The 19,348-nt window shown below is 39.2% G+C and overlaps 1 protein-coding gene across 8 annotated transcripts; it reads left to right on the top strand.

Moving 5' to 3' along the window:
- Positions 1–201: 201 nt before the first annotated feature.
- On the top strand, positions 202–18,680 carry pex5 (peroxisomal biogenesis factor 5). Of its 8 annotated transcripts, none has more exons than XM_085291728.1 (17): positions 202–423; positions 4,889–5,038; positions 6,815–6,853; positions 7,015–7,132; positions 7,223–7,369; positions 7,942–8,026; positions 8,813–8,903; positions 9,197–9,319; positions 12,158–12,271; positions 12,664–12,747; positions 13,066–13,185; positions 13,388–13,531; positions 13,736–13,806; positions 14,198–14,419; positions 14,500–14,665; positions 14,756–14,913; positions 16,365–18,680. In XM_085291728.1, exons 2-17 carry the CDS (start codon positions 4,925–4,927, stop codon positions 16,609–16,611), a joined length of 2,043 nt encoding a protein of 680 aa, XP_085147854.1. In that variant the 5' UTR covers positions 202–423; positions 4,889–4,924; the 3' UTR covers positions 16,612–18,680. The 8 variants fall into 8 exon arrangements, with proteins under 8 accessions (XP_085147854.1, XP_085147857.1, XP_085147855.1 ...); XM_085291731.1 differs by having other exon boundaries at positions 202–428; XM_085291729.1 differs by having other exon boundaries at positions 202–435; positions 4,882–5,038.
- Positions 18,681–19,348: the final 668 nt, after the last annotated feature.

Below are 19,348 nucleotides of genomic sequence, written 5' to 3'. Positions count from 1 at the left end.
GAAATGATGGTTGGCTGAAGACTTCTGCACAGCACTGCGCGTTACTTTCGTGTTTTTTTTTTTTTGTTTTTTTTAACAAATACATGTTTCATCCGGGAAGCGGACTTTGTTCTCAGGCATGTTACATTTTAACGTTAGGCTCTTTACGCCTTTTTTCCCAGGCGCTGACGCTTCCTTACGCATGCGTAAAACCAGTTGAAGAATACGTAACTGGCGTAACGTTCACGAGCCAGGCTAGCGGTGAAGGGTTTTGTGGGTCATGGGGGAGGAAGGTAAATAAAAGCGGGGAGCTAATAGCACTCAGCGACTGGTTTCGGACGGTTACTGGAAAATTTATTCGGACGGAGGTGTGAGAGCGGGACAAGAGGGGACATACCGCCGGAGTGAGGGACTGTCGCTCGGATACAGCAGCAGCTGTCGGCGGTGAGGTGAACAGTATGCTTCCCTTCTATTCATGCTTCTTCGCTGGGTGCACACTACGGGAGTGATCTCTGCACTGGCCCTACTGCAGCTAGCCAGCTAGCCACAGCTGATATTTTTTGAGTTCCGGACGGTCGTGAGCGTCCTCCGTTTCCCTTTAGGTTTCATGAACCGCACGTTGGTTACATAAATAACACAGAGTATCGCTTATCGAGCTAATGTTGCTGTTTGTAGCTGAAGCTGCAGTTAGCTCCGATCAGCTCTATTTTATTACACAGTGCTCCCAGAAAGGTAACAATGCAGGCAGGTGTGTTTAGTTGATATCTATAACTAGTGGACTATGTGTGACAAAGGCAACCTTCGCCTATTCCTATCGTCTCCGTGGATTTGTAGTCAATAAACAGGTGTCATAATGGCCCGTCTTTGGTAATGTGTGTATTAATATCTCTGTCTGATCCTCTTACTTTGACCCTAATCATAATACAGCAGCCATTTGAAGCGGTGGGACTAAAGTAGCCTTTAAATCTTCAGCCTAGACAGCAAGAACAACAGTCCACCTGTAAGGTGTTGTGTAATAGTCACTGAAGAGTTTTTAGGTAGACGCTCACATGCGAGATTAGGAAGGGAATTCATTTTTATGTTCCTCCTCTCTAGGGAGGTCAGCATGTGTAATTGATAGGGGTCATTGAAGTACAGCAGCAGAGTTTCATACATCTGGGACTACATTTCAGAGTGAAACAGTGTCACGGTATTGTTTATTATTTTGCTTTTAAATGTTTAGGTGAGTAATCATCAGATGGAGCAGGATCAGTTGAAATGTTTGCAGTTTATATAGCTGTTATTTTAGACCTGATATGGAGTGTTGTGCAAACATGCTGCTCTTCATTTCGTTATATTTTGCTTCACAGAGGAGCCAAACATTCTTGTAATATATCAAAGTGGTCTTGAACACTTCTCAAGTTCTCAAGGCTTTCTGAAGGTATTTTTATTTAGATATCGGTTGTTTTGTTTCTTTTCTCATTCAGTTTTAGCTCAGTAATTGTACCTGACCAATTTTTTATTTTAGTCTCTTAACACTGACCCACTATCCATCATTCAAGCATATAAAAGGCACTTAACACAAGCAATGTACCAGTCTTGTGTCAACTATAGTACAAGCAGCTGGAAGAATCAGGAAAAAATCCATGAAGAACCTGGTGTCAGTGGAAAAGGCTGTGGTATGCCAAATTATGCAAGAACTTGATTGAAAATCAGTGGCAGCAAACCTTAGAATGATGAATCCAAATTGAAATTTTTGATTCAAACTGTCGTCAGTGTGGTACAACGGTGAGTATGAACCTTTTCCTCCCTTTCAGGCAGTGGTGCTGGGATCTTGTTAGAATTGATGGAATTTTAAACACAGAATATCCATCAGATTTTGCCATTTGGAAAGCATCTGATTGACAGCAGCTTAATTCACTGCCTGGATAGCAAAACACTTATCAGTCATGGATTGTCCTCCCCAGAGCATCTACCTCAAAATGATTGAAGCAGTTTGGGATCGTCTTGACAGAGAACAGAACAAAAGGCAGCCAACGTCCAAAGAGGAGAACTTATCCTGAAGACTACTTAATAAAATTATAAGAAAGCTTGCATAACAAAGTTTCAAATATTAACTTTAAAGCTCATTAGAGTAGTACAAATCTTGTTGGTGGGTGTTTGTTTTTGTTTTTTTTCTCAGCTTATATTCTATAGTTCAATGCATGTTTGCACATTTCAATAAATCATGTATAAATAAACATGTATTTTCAATTTTCCTAACAAAATATAAAGAAATGAGGGGTGGCTCAAGAGCTTTTAACAGTAATGCATACACAAATCCAGAGTATTTGTGGTAGCATTTATCAAAATAAGCATTTCTCAACTGATTAGAAGATTTGCTTAAATAAAATAGTATTACATGTAGTCAGTGTGTTAGTATAGTGATGCTGATGTTCTTTATCTTCGTAAACGCTCTTAAAAGCTAAAATCTCCTGAACGTACCAGATGAGTTAAGTGAAACATGCTGTGGATGCCTGTGCCTGCTGAGCCATCATATTCTCATTATTAATGGTTCACTAAGAGCCAGAAGATGAAATGAAAAACAGCAGATGGAGCTTGAATTTGTGCGCGTTTCATGAGGCTATTTGAGCAGCCTGAAGATTTCGCTCGGCCTGTCAGCTGTTAAAGGGGTCAGGAAATTGAATAATTATTTTTAGATGTGATGGAAGGGACACAAAACAATGTGAAGGACTAACTGAACTTAAAATTACTCTCTGGTGCCGAATAACAATAATAATAATAATAATAATAATAAAAAAAATCTTTCAGGGTTGAATATGTCGAGTGTTAAAAATTAAAACATTTTATATTTTGGGGGATGGTTTTTCAGTTATTGGTGCATAACTGTTTAGTTTCTCTAATATTTAAGTGTCTAATTAGAAATTGGACCTCATACTGGATGCTTTAGGATCTGCGTCTTTTAATTGTTCCATTGAGGTGCTTCACTCTACATAGTCCATTGCATGACTATCACAGTAAAACTAAATATGAAAAAAGAAAATAAATGGTAATAGATAAAATGATAATTGGATGGCATGGTGGTGCAGTGGTCAGTGGTGCCATCTTTAAGCAAAGTGGCCTTGAATCCACCTGCTGACTGGAACCTTTCTGTGTGGAGTTTGCATGTTCTTCATGGTAAATGGTAAATGGCCTGCATTTGTATAGCGCTTTACTTAGTCCCTAAGGACTCCAAAGCGCTTTACACTACATTCAGTCATTTACCCATACACACACATTCACACACTGGTGATGGCAAGCTACATTGTAGCCACAGCCGCCCTGGGGCGCACTGACAGAGGCGACACATCGGTGCTGTGGTTAGCCGCTGTTGCCTCACAGCAACGAGGTCCTGGATCCAGGTCTCCTGGAAGCACCCCATTCCAAAGACGCACATGTTGGCTTAACTGGTGATTTTAAATTGGCGTGAAGGGTTATCTGTTTCTGTGTTAGCTCTGTGAGAGAGGAAGAATGTGGATGGCTGGATGGCTTACCCAATGCAGGGTCATAGAGTAGGCGTAGAGCCTTTTCCAGCTGATGCCGAGCGGGACACAAAAAAGCCTGCACATTAGGGAAAAAGAAAGACTAGCTACAAAAGTATTTTACACTCATACAATTAGAGCAGGGCAATATGACCAAAAATATTTATCACGATATACATTTGAAAATTTGTGATAACGATATAACTGACGATATAATTGACACTAGACAAAATACTTTACAACTCCGCAACTTTATTAGTGCAAAAAACCCCATCAATGTATTTTCACTTAAACAAGCAGCTGTTTTTTTTATGTGCATTAAAGTTATATAAAAATGTAACAGTGCAAATGCAAATTCCTTGCTGACAGTTTAACCAAAAGGCATTTCCAGTGGAAATTAGCTGACATATCCTCAACATAACCATGTATAATATCCACAAAACTTAAGAAGACGTTATACACACACAATACGGTAATATTATGTTGAAGCACAGTACGTATCACTCCGCGAGGCTCCTGCCTACGATAGCCGTACTAAAACATTTGACTGATTTTCGAGCGCCGTGCACATAAAATCGTTTTGAGGTCAGTAAACACAACCAGAATTCATACATAAGGCACACGGGATTATAAGGGGCACTGTCGATTTTCAGAAAAATCAAAGGATTGATTTTAAGTGTGCCGTATTTTCCAAAAAACACGGTAATAACGACGGCCTGCTAGCATGCTCTACAAAAAAATTGTGCTTTGTTGTGTATCTAACGGACGAAAGCCAAACCAGTTCCACACCACTGAAGTTGCAGCATTTTTACAAACCAATTCTGGTTCATCCGTTTCATTCAACGATCCACTTTCGCCCCTCTCATTCTGCGTCGCCGCCATGTGCATATGTAAACATAGGCACTGCGCATGCGCGTTTTACCCATATTCTATTGCGACATTTCATTTTCCTAACGTTGCCCAAAATTACACCGGTATTACCGTGAACGGTATGATATAGCCCAGCCCTACATACAATAAATAAAACCAACTAAAAATAAATGTATAGAAAATGTATTTTGTTTTAGGGTTTCTCACTGAGGAGCATTTAGTGTAGATGTTTAGTGGGACTGGAATTTCTTAATGTTTGTAAGACAAGTATTTGTATTATATCTGTTCTGATCTGTCACCAACAAAAGGAACAAAAACAGTGAAACTAATAAAACCTAAACTGAAAACTTTACATGGGGAAAAAAAAAAAGTAAACAGTCAAAACTAAAGTAAAACAAGCCAACCCATTTGGGGAAACTTAGTGAAGCTAAGCTGAAGACAAAATAAAACTGTAATAAGTCTCTTCTCATAGCAATACTTTTCTTGAACACAGACTGAATATGAGTGGTTCATTTATGGCTCTTCTTCTCAGTTTGCAGGTGGTCTTATTGGGTTTGCCTCATCCTTGTGTTGCCATGGCGATGCGTGAGTTGGTGGAGGCAGAATGCGGGGGAGCCAATCCCCTCATGAAGCTGACCAGTCACATGACCAAGGAAGGGGGGCCATGGCAGAACGCCACAGCACCTCCAGTGAGTATTTTGTAAGACATCAGGCCCTGAGCTCTGTAGTCTACACGATATGCTTAGAAGTTTGGGGTCACTTAGAAATGTCCCTGTTATTTTTCAGTCTCTTTATTGATTTTTAGCAAACTTTGGCTTTGAGTTTCAACATTAAATTAATAAACACTCATTTTTATCTGTGAGGAAGAGCCTGATATTCTTTTTTTATTTTTTTTATTTAAGGCAACAATAGACTATACTTAAGCTTTCCTTTTGTAACTTTATAAAATAAAATGTAACAAATAATTACATTCAAGAGTTTCAATTTGCTCAGTGGTATGCATTAGGGAAATAATACCTGACAACAAAATTTATTTGCATTTGTTTCATTTTATCTCAGAGTTTTTCAGATGTTTCATTCATACCCAAGCTAGTTTTTTCTTTTTCTGTGTGGAGATGACAAAAAATGGGGATACTGTTATCAAATAATACTAATCAACTTCCTGACAAAACTTTGTTACTTTAAAAGTAATAAAGCTTTCCAGCAATTCCTTCTGCTTCTTTTTACATAACATCTCTGCTACCAAACAAACAAATGAGAGAGAACCTGCCTCATCTCGTGGGAGCTTTTCAGTCCTGACAGGAGATTCTGGTTAAGTAACAAACATAATTAAAAGTAGTTGGTGTAGCAGGTGTGAAAATACCATTAAAAGCTGTAGCTTTGCTCTTGGGTTCGTCCATGTTCTGTTACTCCTGCTAATGAGGGGCCCTTGTTTGCATGACGCACAGCAAAGTAATTACAGAACAACATAAAACTGAATTCAAGTAAGTAAAATTTTACTAATATTGGATCTTTCAAGATAAAAATCACAAAGTACCTCACAAAAAAAATGCTAGAACATCAAAACAAAAGACGAAAATATGAGTACTCAGGTATTTGTCCATGTGGAGCTCTGAAAGTCAAAACCAGAATCTTAATAATAACAATAACAATTTCCGATTGCGCGTGCAACTCTCCATCTGCGTGGACATGAGAGCAGATGTCCTTAAAAGTGCTCAAAATGGACTGAAGCTAGAGCAAGGCCCCAAAACAGAACCCTGTGGCACACCGTAGACAAGAGACAAGGAAAAGAACCTGAACTAAGAAGCAGCCACAGAAAAGGAACATTTATGCAGATACTGACAGGTATTATGATCTGCTCCAGAGGAGAGCCCAGATTCTTATCCTATTGAGAAAATTGAGGTGGTCGCCATTGTCAAAGACAGAAGGCAAGTTCTTCATCAGCAAAACAGAACATTACCCTGCACCCACTTTGCATCGAGATGCTTATAGAAATGCTCCTTCTTATGAGTAACTGATCGAGCTTTTTGAGTCAGGATCTGAACAATATTTCCTGGATCCATGCTTTTAACTTAAAATGCAGAAACTGTATCAAAGCATACAGTAAATGTGTAAGAGTGCCTCTGCTACAAGAATACAAGATTTAACACAATCTGTTGTAGGGCTGTAAATTTAAGAGTATATCTTTCCTTTTAATTAGAAAATCTAACACTGTTCTCTGTCGCCCTTGTTATATAGCAGTTTAAGAGCTAATTGGCCTTTAAAAAATATTAATGTTAAGTTCCAGAATTTAATGTGCAGTTGGCATCAGGCTACAGCAAAAGCACTAGTGTTGCTTTTGCAATAACTTTTCTTTATATATTTTCAAGCTCCCTGTGACCTTTATCTCTGGAGCTGCTTGATTTAACATTTTTGTGCAAAACATTTTGCTAATAGATACCATACTTCATTATTATTTTTTGCAGATTCATCCCACTCCCATTGAAATTGCAACTGAGGAAGATGTAAGTGCTTTTCTTTCAATTTTAATGATTTGCTCTAAGACTGTACAGTATATACTTCAAGTTTATACCCTAAAGCCAAAATATTTAGGTTTCCTCAGCATGTACTCTAATCATTAAGAGTTACCATTAGATTTTATATAAAATGAATGTTTTTGTTCTAGCTCGTTAATGAGTTCCTTCAGGAACCTCCACGCCCTCCACAGACCTTTGACATGGGTCAGCTGCTGGAGGAAATGCAGCAGATTGACCAGCAGAGCTACAGACAAGCTCCACAGAGAGGTGCTCTTCATCATTATTTGATGAAGTTTAAAAGATTTTCTAAACCTTTTTTCCAGTAAATTTGAACTTCTTTGTATTTCCTTGTCATAGCTCCTGATGTGGCAGCGCTGGCCCTCTCTGGTGACTGGGTGGAGGAGTTCCTCCAAGGCTCTGATTCTGCCTCCGCCCCGGGGCTCATCGCGCTCGGCGATGCCGCAGATGCTGATTGGACGAAAGAATTTATTGCCGAGGCAGCAGGTATGTTTTGTTTTCATTGCTTTTCTTGGCCTTCTGCATTTTTTGCATAATGAGCAAATCATCTTTCTGCCGTTATCATCACTCTGTCTCATATCATCACGTTTTTTTGCTCAAATCAGAGTGAATATCTTTAGGGCAAAGTCTTCATAGTGTAGCTGTTCTGACTCATGAACTCTGGACAGTGTCAGCAGAATTGCATCCAAGCTTCTTCCAAGGTTGTCCTTTCACACATGTAGCACAAAGCAAGAGATGATCTACTTTAAAATTTACTCACTGCTAAAAATAACCTGTTTGTTGAGAGTGCTGAGAGTCCACCGAATGATTACCTGCACTGTTCTCACACGCGTTCAGGCACAGGGTGTTTAAAAGGGAGCTGACAGTTATAAACCATTTAATGTCCGATCCAGCAGAATCAGACGTTTGAGTTCTCACATGCAGCTCTGTTAGGCGTCTACAAAGGTTTTTGTTTTTTTTGGGGGGGGGTTTTTAGGCGCACTGCATGGGTGAAAACAGCTTATGTCATTATTACATGTTTGCTGTGTTTTTAATTTTTCAATTTCTCTCATTTTTAGATCCTGGCCGCTGGGCAGAAGAGTATCTGGAGCAGTCTGAGGAGAAGTTGTGGCTGGGGGATCTTGGAGACAAAGCAAATGAATGGTGAGCAGGGGATAGAGCCGGGGGGTGGAAGGGGGTTACAAGCACTGCATTACATGTAGAAAATGTAGGATAGACATGTGAGGGAGAATCAAGGAGGACAAGAGTGCTGTTGGCAGAACTTAAAGCACTTGAAAAACTGTGATAATTTTCTCTTCTTGGTGAGTGAATTTTCTGTTTAATTGTTAAACATTTAACCTGATATTCTCTTGTCTGACAGTGTTGAGTTAATCCATTAAATCTCTGGTAGAAGTCAGTGAAGCAGATGAACATGAAGTGAAAGCTGATTTAAAGAGTCCTTGTATAATCATCGTTGTGCACTGGGCTCTAAATACGAGAGTGTAAAATGCAGTTTATATTTGAAGTGATTTGTTCCAACCTACAGTACTGTGCAAAAGTCTTGAGCCAGCCATCATCATTGCTTTATATTTTATATTCTATGAAATATTGGAAATGGGTGTCATTGAAACATCTGTAAATATACATTGAAATACAGAATATAAGTTGAAAATCGTGTGTACAATTCTAATATGCTTGAAAAGCAGTATTTGCTATGACTAACTTCATTCTTCACCTTATTGGTACAAAAATAAAACTATTTTATGTCGAAATGAGTGAAAAAACAGCAAATGATCAAAGAAAGGCTTTGAAAGACCTTCAAAAACTCTGAGAACTATTGTTCTAGACCACTTTAAAACATCATGGGAAAGTCTTGCTCAAGACCTTCTAGTTTTATAGCATTAAATTTATGTTTTCTTTTGTTTGTTTTTTTTATTGTTAATCTGACAGGACTAAGGAGTATCAAGCAGAAGACGAGCTGAGGCAGACAGCCAATGAGCTTGTCTCAAAGGTTGATGACCCAAAGTTACAAAACACAGAGGTGAGCAGTGTGTCATTGTGACACCGTAATACACATCATTTCCTTTTACATGTCTATCACCATGTTCTTTCACTTTTTTCTTTAACTCTTTTGTAGAGTAGGTCCTTGAGACTGTAGCATGTGGTGCACAGATGATTTTTGTGGTTTTTAATGGCTTTTGTCTCAGTGTGGGAAGAAAGTTGCTGGTTTGGGAAGAAACTAGCATTACTGGTGTAAAACTGATGAATTAGTAATAGTAAATGCCTTTTTTTTTTTTTTGTTGTTGTTGTAATTTGTTTTTTGTTGTTGTGTAGTTCCTGCGATTCATTAGGCAAATTGGCGAGGGCACTGTGACAGTGGAGAGCAAGACAGACAAACAGCTCACAGATAAAGCTCAGGCCGAGAATGCTCAGAACTGGGCCTCCAACCTCAACCAGGTACGAGTCGCAGCCCACTGAGGAAAGGATGGTTACAACTGTGAACGCTGTATGTTGGGGTAGAACACTGGTTCACTGTTGCCCAGTATAGGCTAAGCCTTGTGACTCATCACCCCAGTATCTGTTGCAGTGTAAAATTTTCCACAAATGTAACCAGAAGCAGCCACCAGTCTGCTTGTAATATGAGTCTCCAGGCTGCAGTGTTGCAGATGGAATTTGTTTTTGCAGAGAAAGGGCTCTCATAACTGTCAGCTTCTCCTCTTGAGCATTTAGATTTTAATGTGCACGACCAAGATTTGGGGTTTTCCCATCTTGACGTGATTTTCCTTTCGTTCTGGATTTCACAGAAGGTGCAACTTCATTGCTTTGTATTCGATCAGTTCAGGCAGTAAAAGGCTGATGCCAGATCGAGTTTCTCTCTAAATGTATTTCTCTACAAGACGACAGATACAAAAGTATGGAGGCGTAATCCTTTCACTTGACTGAATTAATGAGAGATTTTATAATCCCAAAGGAGCCTTATTGATTTGAAAGCTTGATTTCTTGAGCTATAATACTGCTGCAGACTGTTTGTCTGCTGGATATTTCATGTTTCTCTTAGATCAGTTGAACCAATATGGCTTCAGGATGTAAGACGATGCATCTCAAATGCATTCAGACTGGCTAAGTGGTGACTCAAGAGACAAAGATTCCAGTACCTCCCAATGTTTCCAGCATAAACCAAGAGGAAACTGTATTAACAAAGCATGGGGCATTACTGCTTATGAAATCAAGGTTTCAAATTAATAGAGGCTCTTTTGGGATTTTAAGGTCCGTCACAACAATGTTTAACTGCTAACTTAGCTATCATGGGGGAAAGGTGAGGTATACTCTGAACAGTTGGTTTTTAAGCTGTATCTTTAATCCAGAAAAACAAGACAAAATAATTAGTCAAGTAAATGCATAACATTTCTGACTGCATTCAAAAATACACACAACCCCCCCAAAAATATAGATCAGAGTTAAATATCTTTAACCCACAAGTGACTAAAATGACCAAATAGGTTCTTTAAAAAAAAAAAAATAAATAAATAAATAAATAAATAAATAAATATATATATATATATATATATATATATATATATATATATATATATATATATATATATATATATATATATATATATATATATATATATATATATATATATATATATATATATATATATATATATATATAGCCATTTTAGGTTTGTGATCCATAGTTTGCTGCAGAACATTACAAGTGTGTAATGTAGAGATTAGAAGGGAAAACTACAACAAAATCAACACATATAATATTTAAAATGCACATATATTCAGTTATATGTTATTCCTGCTATATTAATGGGCTAATTCCTGAAACAAAAGTTCTAGAACAAGTCTATTTAAAAATTCTTAGTCTAAAGCATTATACAGCACAAAGAAATATACCACTGAGGGCATAAATGAATCATGTAAGTGGAAAGTTAAAAATACTCTGCAAAGCAGCAAATTACTCAATTTTAGAGATTTACATAATTTCCTTAGGGATTTTTAAATTATTCTGATTAAAAGAGTATAAATAAGAAGGTTTGGGTTATTTTATTTTATTTTTTGTACCTCCTAAATTGGATCTAGAGATTGATTTGTTAGTAACTATTTTTTTTAAATTTTATTTTATTTTATTTTTTATTTACTAATTTTTACTAATCTAGTCAGAATTTGGAGAAATTGGGTGTTTATACTTCTGCCTTGAATCTATGATGTTTTTACTTTTTACTGTGAAGCTCTATGCTGTAACCATGTATCTCCATAAATGCATCATCAACACAGTCTCGTTTACTGGCGCCGTTTGGGCTTAAGCTTCTCTGGCTACTTCTTCTGTTGCCATTTTTTTCAAATCGACTGTAAGAGAGGGGATCTTGGTTGCAAAAAACAAACCAAAAACAATTACCTCAAGAAGGTTCCTGTGACAAAGTCTGCCTGTGAAACTGCTTGTTTGACAGGTGGTTAGCCAGTGAGTGTGCAGGTTCATACCAATGATAATCCTCTATTTTAAAAGATAGCATCACTATCATCATCATTTGTTTAAATTCAGTATGACCCAAAATAAGTGACTGGGCCCATGAACTCATCAGGAGAGTGTTTACACAGGTCAAGACAAGAAGATTGGGGGTTTTTTTTAGTAGTTTTGCAACTACTGCTATCGCCATCTGGTGGCCTCCAGATAGAATGCAGGTGTAAGACGCTTGAACGTTGACTTTGTGATCTGTGTTCCCCCAGCTAGTGTTTGGGTAAGGAAATTGCAGAGCATTGCAGGAACACCAGGGATAGATGCACATGCTGGCAGCAGGAGCTGCACCGTAGGCTCTAAATAGATTCAACGCAGAAGTATAAATTAAGCTATAATCTGTACTTTAATTTAATCTTTTGTAAGTCCAAAATTTGACCTGATATCTCAGTTTGCTTTTTTCTGCTTTACATCTGTTTCGTGTTCTTTTCCTGGCCTAAATGGCTTCCACATTATGTTGTGCATGTGTAGCTGTCAGCCATATTCATGCTACATTATGATTACATCTATGCCATCGCCCTCTAACTCTGAATTGTGCTTTTCCTATTTTTTTTTTTATTTTGTTATTTTTATTTTTTTAACCTGCCTTTGGATTCTTGGCTTACCATTACCTTCATTAACACCTGTTATTCATCTGCTCCTCTTGATACTTCAAATTACTCCTTTTTTGCCCACCCCTCCAAAAAATTTGTAAAAATCCTCCATACCAACTCCTCCTCTTCCTCGAAACATTGTCCCGTTCCCTACTGCCACCCCTCCCTCCGTAGTTCCTGATGAAGACGGGGGGAGGGAGTCTTCCCCTGGAACCCCCAGAGATGAATCAGAAGATTGACAAAGTAAAAGCTAAACAAGCAGAGCAGTGGGCCAGAGTCGTCAGGCAGGTACGACCTCTGTGGTCACGGCAGCTATCCATGTTTTATTTTAAGCTGCAGTTGTAGTTACTTATTTGTATGTTTTGCTACCAGTGTTAACAATTTCGATCTTACCCATCCATTCAGATAGTCTCAGATTTCCTGCATCTAGTTGCTGTTTAGTGCTTTTACTGTCTCAGGAGAAAACTGGGAGTTAATTAGGAAGGAGATAAAGGAAGCAGTACGAGAAAAATGGTTTCTTCTGTGTTCTTCCACCTTTCATTTCTTTACTCCTTCACATTCACTCCCCTCTATATTTTTCCTCTCTGAATGCCCCGGTTCTCCCCTTCTAATAACAGTTTTCTCAGCCAGCGCATACAGATTCCTATCAACCACTGCCATTGCTCTTCATTGTTATTCAGGTGTCAGAGGAGTCAGCTGAAGCCTGGGTAGATGAGTTCGCTACATCAGGACCTGATTTTCAACAAGCGAAAGCCGCAGTGGAGGTGAGGCAAGAGTCTGTGACAATAAAAACCTTCAACCCAAATCCAAGTATAATAAGTAGTATTGTAGAGGTTAAAGCACTGAGTGTCATCGGAGTTGAGGTTTGAAAATGGAAACTTTCCTGAATGATTGGCATGACGGTGCCCTTGATTTTTTTTTTTTTTTAAAACACCCACAAACTTAATCCTGTTTAAGGAACGAAAAAAATATAGGGCCATCCTATAAGGCATCATCGATGCAGCAGCGTCTTCCAGTTGAAAAAGGTCAAAGTTATCTCCAATACGCTGTGAAGTAATGATGCGTGTCTGTCATTTTGTCAGAGTGATGTGGATTTCTGGGAGAAGCTGCAGCAGGAGTGGGAGGAGATGGCGAAGAGAGATGCAGAGAGTCATCCCTGGCTGTCTGACTTCGATCAGCTACTCAGCACTTCTTACGACAAGGTATCCGTCAGCCTGCTCAGGGCAGGCGTCTGCTGCTATCTGTTTTGTGTTGCAAGATTTCAGCATTTTTGCGCATACAGCTGTCATGCACAATGTCTAATGTGCTCCTGTGTTTCATATACCCTATTAAGTACTAATTAAAATCATATACACACACAAGTTCTCTGAGCAGTTTCAATGTTTTCCTTGTTTTCATTTGCAGGGCTATCAGTTTGAAGAGGAGAACCCCTACTTATCACACCCGGACCCTTTGTCAGAGGGATTGAAGAGGATGGAGGCAGGGGACATCCCTGGTGCCGTCCGGTTCTTTGAAAGTGCTGTGCAGAAGGAACCAGACAACCAGCTGGTAAGACTCTGAAAGGCTGTGTTCTCATTTGCATTACACTTTTTTTTTTTTTTTAAATTCTTAGAACATCCTGTTATTACTTAATATAACATTGTGGGCCAAAAGGTCTCCCTACTTCTAATTTTAGCCATGTTTTTCTCCTGCTTCCAACAGAAGGCCCTTGAAATAATACCATGTGTCTTTTTTTCCCCCATTAAATTGCAGGCTTGGCAATATCTGGGAACCTGTCAGGCAGAGAATGAGCAAGAATTTGCCGCCATCAGCGCCCTCCGCAGGTCAGTAGTCAAAGTTGACTAAAACATGTAGTAAAACATGTAGTTGTTATTATTATTGTTGTTATTATTATTATTATTATTATTACTCTAGATCTGGGTGTTGTCTCTTGTCTATAGTTTTTGTATCTGTAAGCATATAAAACACATTTTGCATATAAAAAAAAATGTGTTTTTCCACCACAGAGTCTATGTTAAAGTGAGGATCGATTTTTGTTAAGACCTTTTTAAATGCATACTAATGTGAGTGTCACCTCAAAAGAAATATTTTCAACCAGGAAAGCACCTCCATATTTTAACACTTGTCGTTGCAAATAAGAGTTTCTTTGCCAAATGAATAGTCGTGTTTTTTCTGTCTGACTACTTCTTTTTATTACCACCATTCTTCCCATAGGTGTATAGAGCTGAAGAACGACAACCTGACTGCCCTCATGGCGCTGGCTGTCAGTTTCACCAATGAGTCACTGCACAGGCAGGCCTGTGAGACTCTTCGTGACTGGCTAAAGCACAATCCAAAATACCACTCTGTTTGGGAGCAGAGTGAGCGCGAACGCTCCAAAGACAGCTCCAAAGAAAGGGAGAAGGACAGAGAGAGGTTCGGGTCATTGCTGCCAGAGTGAGCATCACGCACGTTTAGGAGAATACAAAGATACCTCTTTCTCTTTGCCCTTTCCTTATTGCTTTTCCCTTGTGCAGGTCTTTGTTTACCGACGTCCAGTCCATGTACCTGCAAGCAGCCAATGTTGACCCTACCCAGGTGGACCCTCAGCTTCAGTGTGGTCTCGGCGTCCTCTTCAACCTCAGTGGAGAGTATGACAAAGCGGTGGACTGTTTCAGCGCTGCTCTCTCCGTCACTCCACAGGTTGGTGAAGAAGCCTTTGTAGAAATTCCAATGGCTTCATGTCATGTGCTCAGTTTCTGAGCTCTTTCTTTGTTTTTCTGTCCCCATAAGGACTATCTGCTGTGGAATAAGCTGGGTGCCACGCTAGCCAACGGAAGCCGCTCAGAAGAGGCTGTGGCCGCCTACAGGAGAGCACTGGAACTGCAGCCTGGCTTCATACGCAGTCGCTATAACTTGGGAATCAGCTGTGTAAACTTAGGGGCACATAGGTGAGACAACAGTGCTGTTTTGATGTGTATTTTGCTAGAGAGTCTTGGCATGTAAAGAAGTAAAATCTTTAGATTAAATGCATAATCCTCCTGAAGCTGGTTTTTATGATAGGGGAGTGTCAAGGTTCACAACCTTACCACTGATGACCTGAGTGTGGCTCTCTTAACAGAACAGTTTTCTGATAGATGTGGAATTAGTCCAGCAGTTTACATTTAGATAAACTTTTAAAAAACATGTTATGTGAAATCAGCATTTGATATACCCTTTTCAAATTGTCTTAAACACACTGACATTCTGCTGCTTACATACACATCAAATGCGTTCTGTGCCTTTTCAAATTCTGTCAGATTGCTACTTTTGAACTTTAGCAATTTTATGCTGCTTCCCAGATGTTTTTACCTTCCACTAGGGTGCTGTCTATAGTTAAATCTGCCTCCTAGTGGAAGGTATTTTATAGCCCCTTTTCCATTAGTACCTACTCCGATCAACTCAGCACGGTTCACCATGCTATTCAGGGTTTTCCATGAGGCCATAGAAACTGGTACCAGGTACTTTATTAGTACCTGCTCAGCCAGGGTTTCAAGCGATTGAAGCAGGTACTAGAAGTCACGCTGCATGCCACCGATTGGCTCGTCAGTAGCATCACTCAATGAGTCATAAGTGCATCTCGTTCACGAAAATTAAAACTGCCATTTTTGAAACCAGCAACGAGGGAAATGGCTACAAAAAACCGCAGTGTTCCCCGAGTTTGACAAAAAGCCACAGACCGAGCAGTAGGTATATTCTTGGCTCAATGTCCACCTTTGTTGTAGCGTTCGTGTTGCATATTAATTACGTTGCAGGATGCCCAGACACATTGCTATGGCAACAAGCGCGCGCACTGGGTTGTAATGGAAAACCAGTCGATCCGAGTCGTAGCGATCTGTGGCAAGTAGATCAGAGTAGCTACTAATGCAAAAAGGGCTTATGTGATACAGCTAGACCACACACAAAAGATGCTACACTAGACCAGACGTGCAAGAAATCTAATAAATCTCACAAAGGTTTGTGTTGATGATGATTGACATTCACTTTATAAGGTATACCTTCAGCGAGGTGCTGGAAACATTCCTCAGACATTTTCGTCTGTTTCGAAATGATTCCCTGACATCCCAGAGGTGCTGTATTGGATTGTGATCTCTGATCTCTCGTCAGCAGGTCATCTTCGCCATGTCTAAAAAGCTAAATGTTGCTGCCATTTGGCTGATTAGATATTTGCCTTATACAGCGCTTAACCAGGTGTACTTAATAAAGTGGCCACTAGAGTGTACACCAGTGAGAAATGGACCTTAATTTGCAAAAGTGAACTTAGTTTACACAAGTTTTTTTATTACTGTTGCCTGTTCAGGTTGATATCAGCACATTGCAGATTGAACATAAATCCATCCTGTTCACTTTTTTAACTCCACAGAGAGGCAGTGGAGCATTTCCTTGAAGCTTTATCTCTCCAGCGCCAGGCTATAGAGGATGGAGCGAGAGCTCCAAGGGGTCCCGGAGGAGCTGCGGCCACTATGATGTCCGACAATATCTGGTCCACCCTGCGCATGGCTCTCAGCATGATGGGAGAGAGCTCTCTGTACGCCGCGGCCGACAGGCGAGACTTGGACACCTTGATGGCTCATTTCTGCCAGAGAGAGGTGGATGGTGGGACTGAATGAAAACCTGCCAGGAGAGGGCTCATTGAGTGTGAATGTTTTTTGCTGGGAGGTAAATGTATGAGTGACTGAATGAAGCTGATTGAATGGAGGAATGAAGGGGACATGGTACAGCTAACGGTTAAAAGAAGATGATCGAGGAACACACTGTGAAGTGATCAAAGTGCTCATCATCATCATCATCATGTGTACATGTGTGTTTAAAAGTGTTGCAGTATCAGGCTTCACCTGTAGAGAAGCAGGCAGCAGTAATCCAGTCACGAACTGTTTCACACGTTCAGCAGTCACTGGATTTCCTCCTTTGTTGATCAAGAGAACCAGACTGAATGATTTTAACTTGAAAATCTTTCTCAGAGAAGAAGAGAAACAAGAATAAACATGGTTTAATCACTAATCTGTTCACCATCCAGCAATGTTAGTTTGTGTTAAGACACTCAGTCCTCTCCCTGTCTTTATTCACAGTTTGGTGGCCTCTGAGTTTATTATTACTGTGTTGATGTTGTTCCTACAGCATCTCGTTAACTTTGCTTCAGGACCACCATTGCAACCGGACAATCACATTGTTGTATTCGCTTCACAACTTGGGAACAAGATGTACACAAGAGTCTGGTAGGGACAACGCTGTGGTTCATGAATGGGTGAAACATAAGACTTTCACCCAGGAGACTGAGGCTTGTAGTCCTTGTTCATTTGAGACTTAGTTGACTGCTTTTCATTTTGAAAAGTATTTACTTCAGTCACTTTGGTTAGGTGTATAAAATTATCATATTAGAACTTAGTGAAGGCAAGCATCTTTTTTTTCCTCCCCCCTCAGGTGCAAAGCTAAGCTAGTGTTTTGTACACTACAAACCCTGTTTTATCAATTCACATGCCTCTTCATACAAAGGACTGGATGAGCCAGGGATCTAACCAGGCCTTCCAATTCGCAGACGACCCGCTCTACCTCCAGAGCTGCAACCATCCCTGATTGCAACGGTGTGATTGATCAGTGATGGTCCTGATGGAGGAACAACACAGCAATTATCAGATGTGTGTACTCTCTGCGGTTATGTATAATCAAGGTACAAGACCTCTGACATTAAAGAGTGCTGCTTATGATCCAAGGTGCTCAGCAGGTGGAAGGATTACAGATTATGCCATTGTAAAGTAGAAATACAAGTCATAAGTGCTACAGCTCTTTTTGTTATACTTTATTTAATTTTTTAGTAATCATTATCATGCCAGGATAATGAACTGATAACCAGCGGGACTGTTACTCAAATGATAAGGTGTGTGTGTGTCTCTGTGTGTGTGTGTGTGTGTGTGTGTGTGTGTGTGTGTGTGTGTGTGTGGGTCGGGTGAGAGACATTATGTCAATGAGAGTGGCTTTTCTGGGTTCCTGTGCTCTTTTTCATATTGCTCCTGTAAAACTACTTGCTTCATTGTAAAATAATGCTCTATGCCATACTGTGTATTGTAACATAATTGATGCACTATAATTGTTTTCAGGCTACTTATATCCTGACAGCAATGTTTAATATAATATTCAGCAATAAAAGCTTTGATTCCAGACATCTGTTATTATCCTTTTATTTCAATTTGGACCCCCTCTTGTTGGTATATGGGTTGTTTCATGGTCCTATCGACTAATTTGCAATTTAAATGTTTAGACTAAATTAGATTTTCATATTATAGAGCAAGATGGTTTTATCAAAATGTCAGCTCTAAGAAGTGGGAAGACTTGCCAAATCAGCAGGGCATTGCATTTAAAGTTTCCTCAGAGTTAATAATAAGGATTTTAATTTGTTTAACATGTTTTTTTGTTTTTTGTGAGTAATGCAAAATTATTAAAACTTGTGAAATACAAAATGCTGTGGCTTGGGAGGTAGTGCAGGTCATCTGGTCTACAAGTTTAAGGATCTTCATGCAAGATACTGATCCCTGAGTGGGCCTGATGCACACTGGAGTGTGTGCTAATGTTAGTTTAAAAGTGCTTATGCATAGAAACAGTTTGCATGAATTGGTGAATGAGCCTTGTAATAAAGTGCTTTGAGTGCTCAGCACTTAATAAAGAACAGTTAATTTACCAAAAAGTGATTTTATTTATTTATTTATTTTTGGGGGGTAATTCTATAATTTTTGTAGTGGTTTGGTTTTTTGGGTTTTTTTTAGTGCATACACTTAACAACCACTTGATTAGGTACACTTGCAGACTCTAATATGACCAGTGATATAGTACAGCCTGAAATCTTCAGAGCTCATACCAATGACGTTGGCTCATTCATTTAGGTTTTTGTTGAGGTTGTCAGGAAAAGTAACCTGATTTCATGATTACTTGCATTACATTTAATTCAATTCCTATGTTTGTTTGTTTGTTTTAATCCACTTCCCTAACATACAGGTACTCAAAGTAAAAAATCTAAATTTAAATGCTTTAAAAAATTTATGCTAAATCTATCTGGAAATCTGAAGGGTTATATCAAGCATTGTTTTTACCTTTGACTATCATTATTATATATGCGCAGATTTTATTCATTTTCACTAAATGCGAACTCGCTATTCATGTTCAATGTTTTATTTATTCTTGGCACACTCCGGCCTCCATACTTACTTTAACAAGTCATATTCAAAAGAAAACTCGTAACTCGTGTTTCCGGAGTTTTCCCAACAAATTCATTTTCTCTCACAAGTGAAAAACAAAACGTTTCCTTAAGTTATCAGCAGCCCACCCCGCCCTCTTTTAAACTTCGCATTCCTCTAG

Source organism: Mchenga conophoros, linkage group LG11 (assembly GCF_057382185.1).
Source record: "Mchenga conophoros isolate Kocher_MC1m ecotype Shallow Benthic linkage group LG11, M_conophoros_male_GT1.1, whole genome shotgun sequence".
NCBI classification, from domain to species: Eukaryota; Metazoa; Chordata; class Actinopteri; order Cichliformes; family Cichlidae; genus Mchenga; species Mchenga conophoros.
The sequence above is the reverse complement of the archived record's forward strand: the minus strand, read 5'-3'. Positions and strand labels throughout refer to the sequence as shown.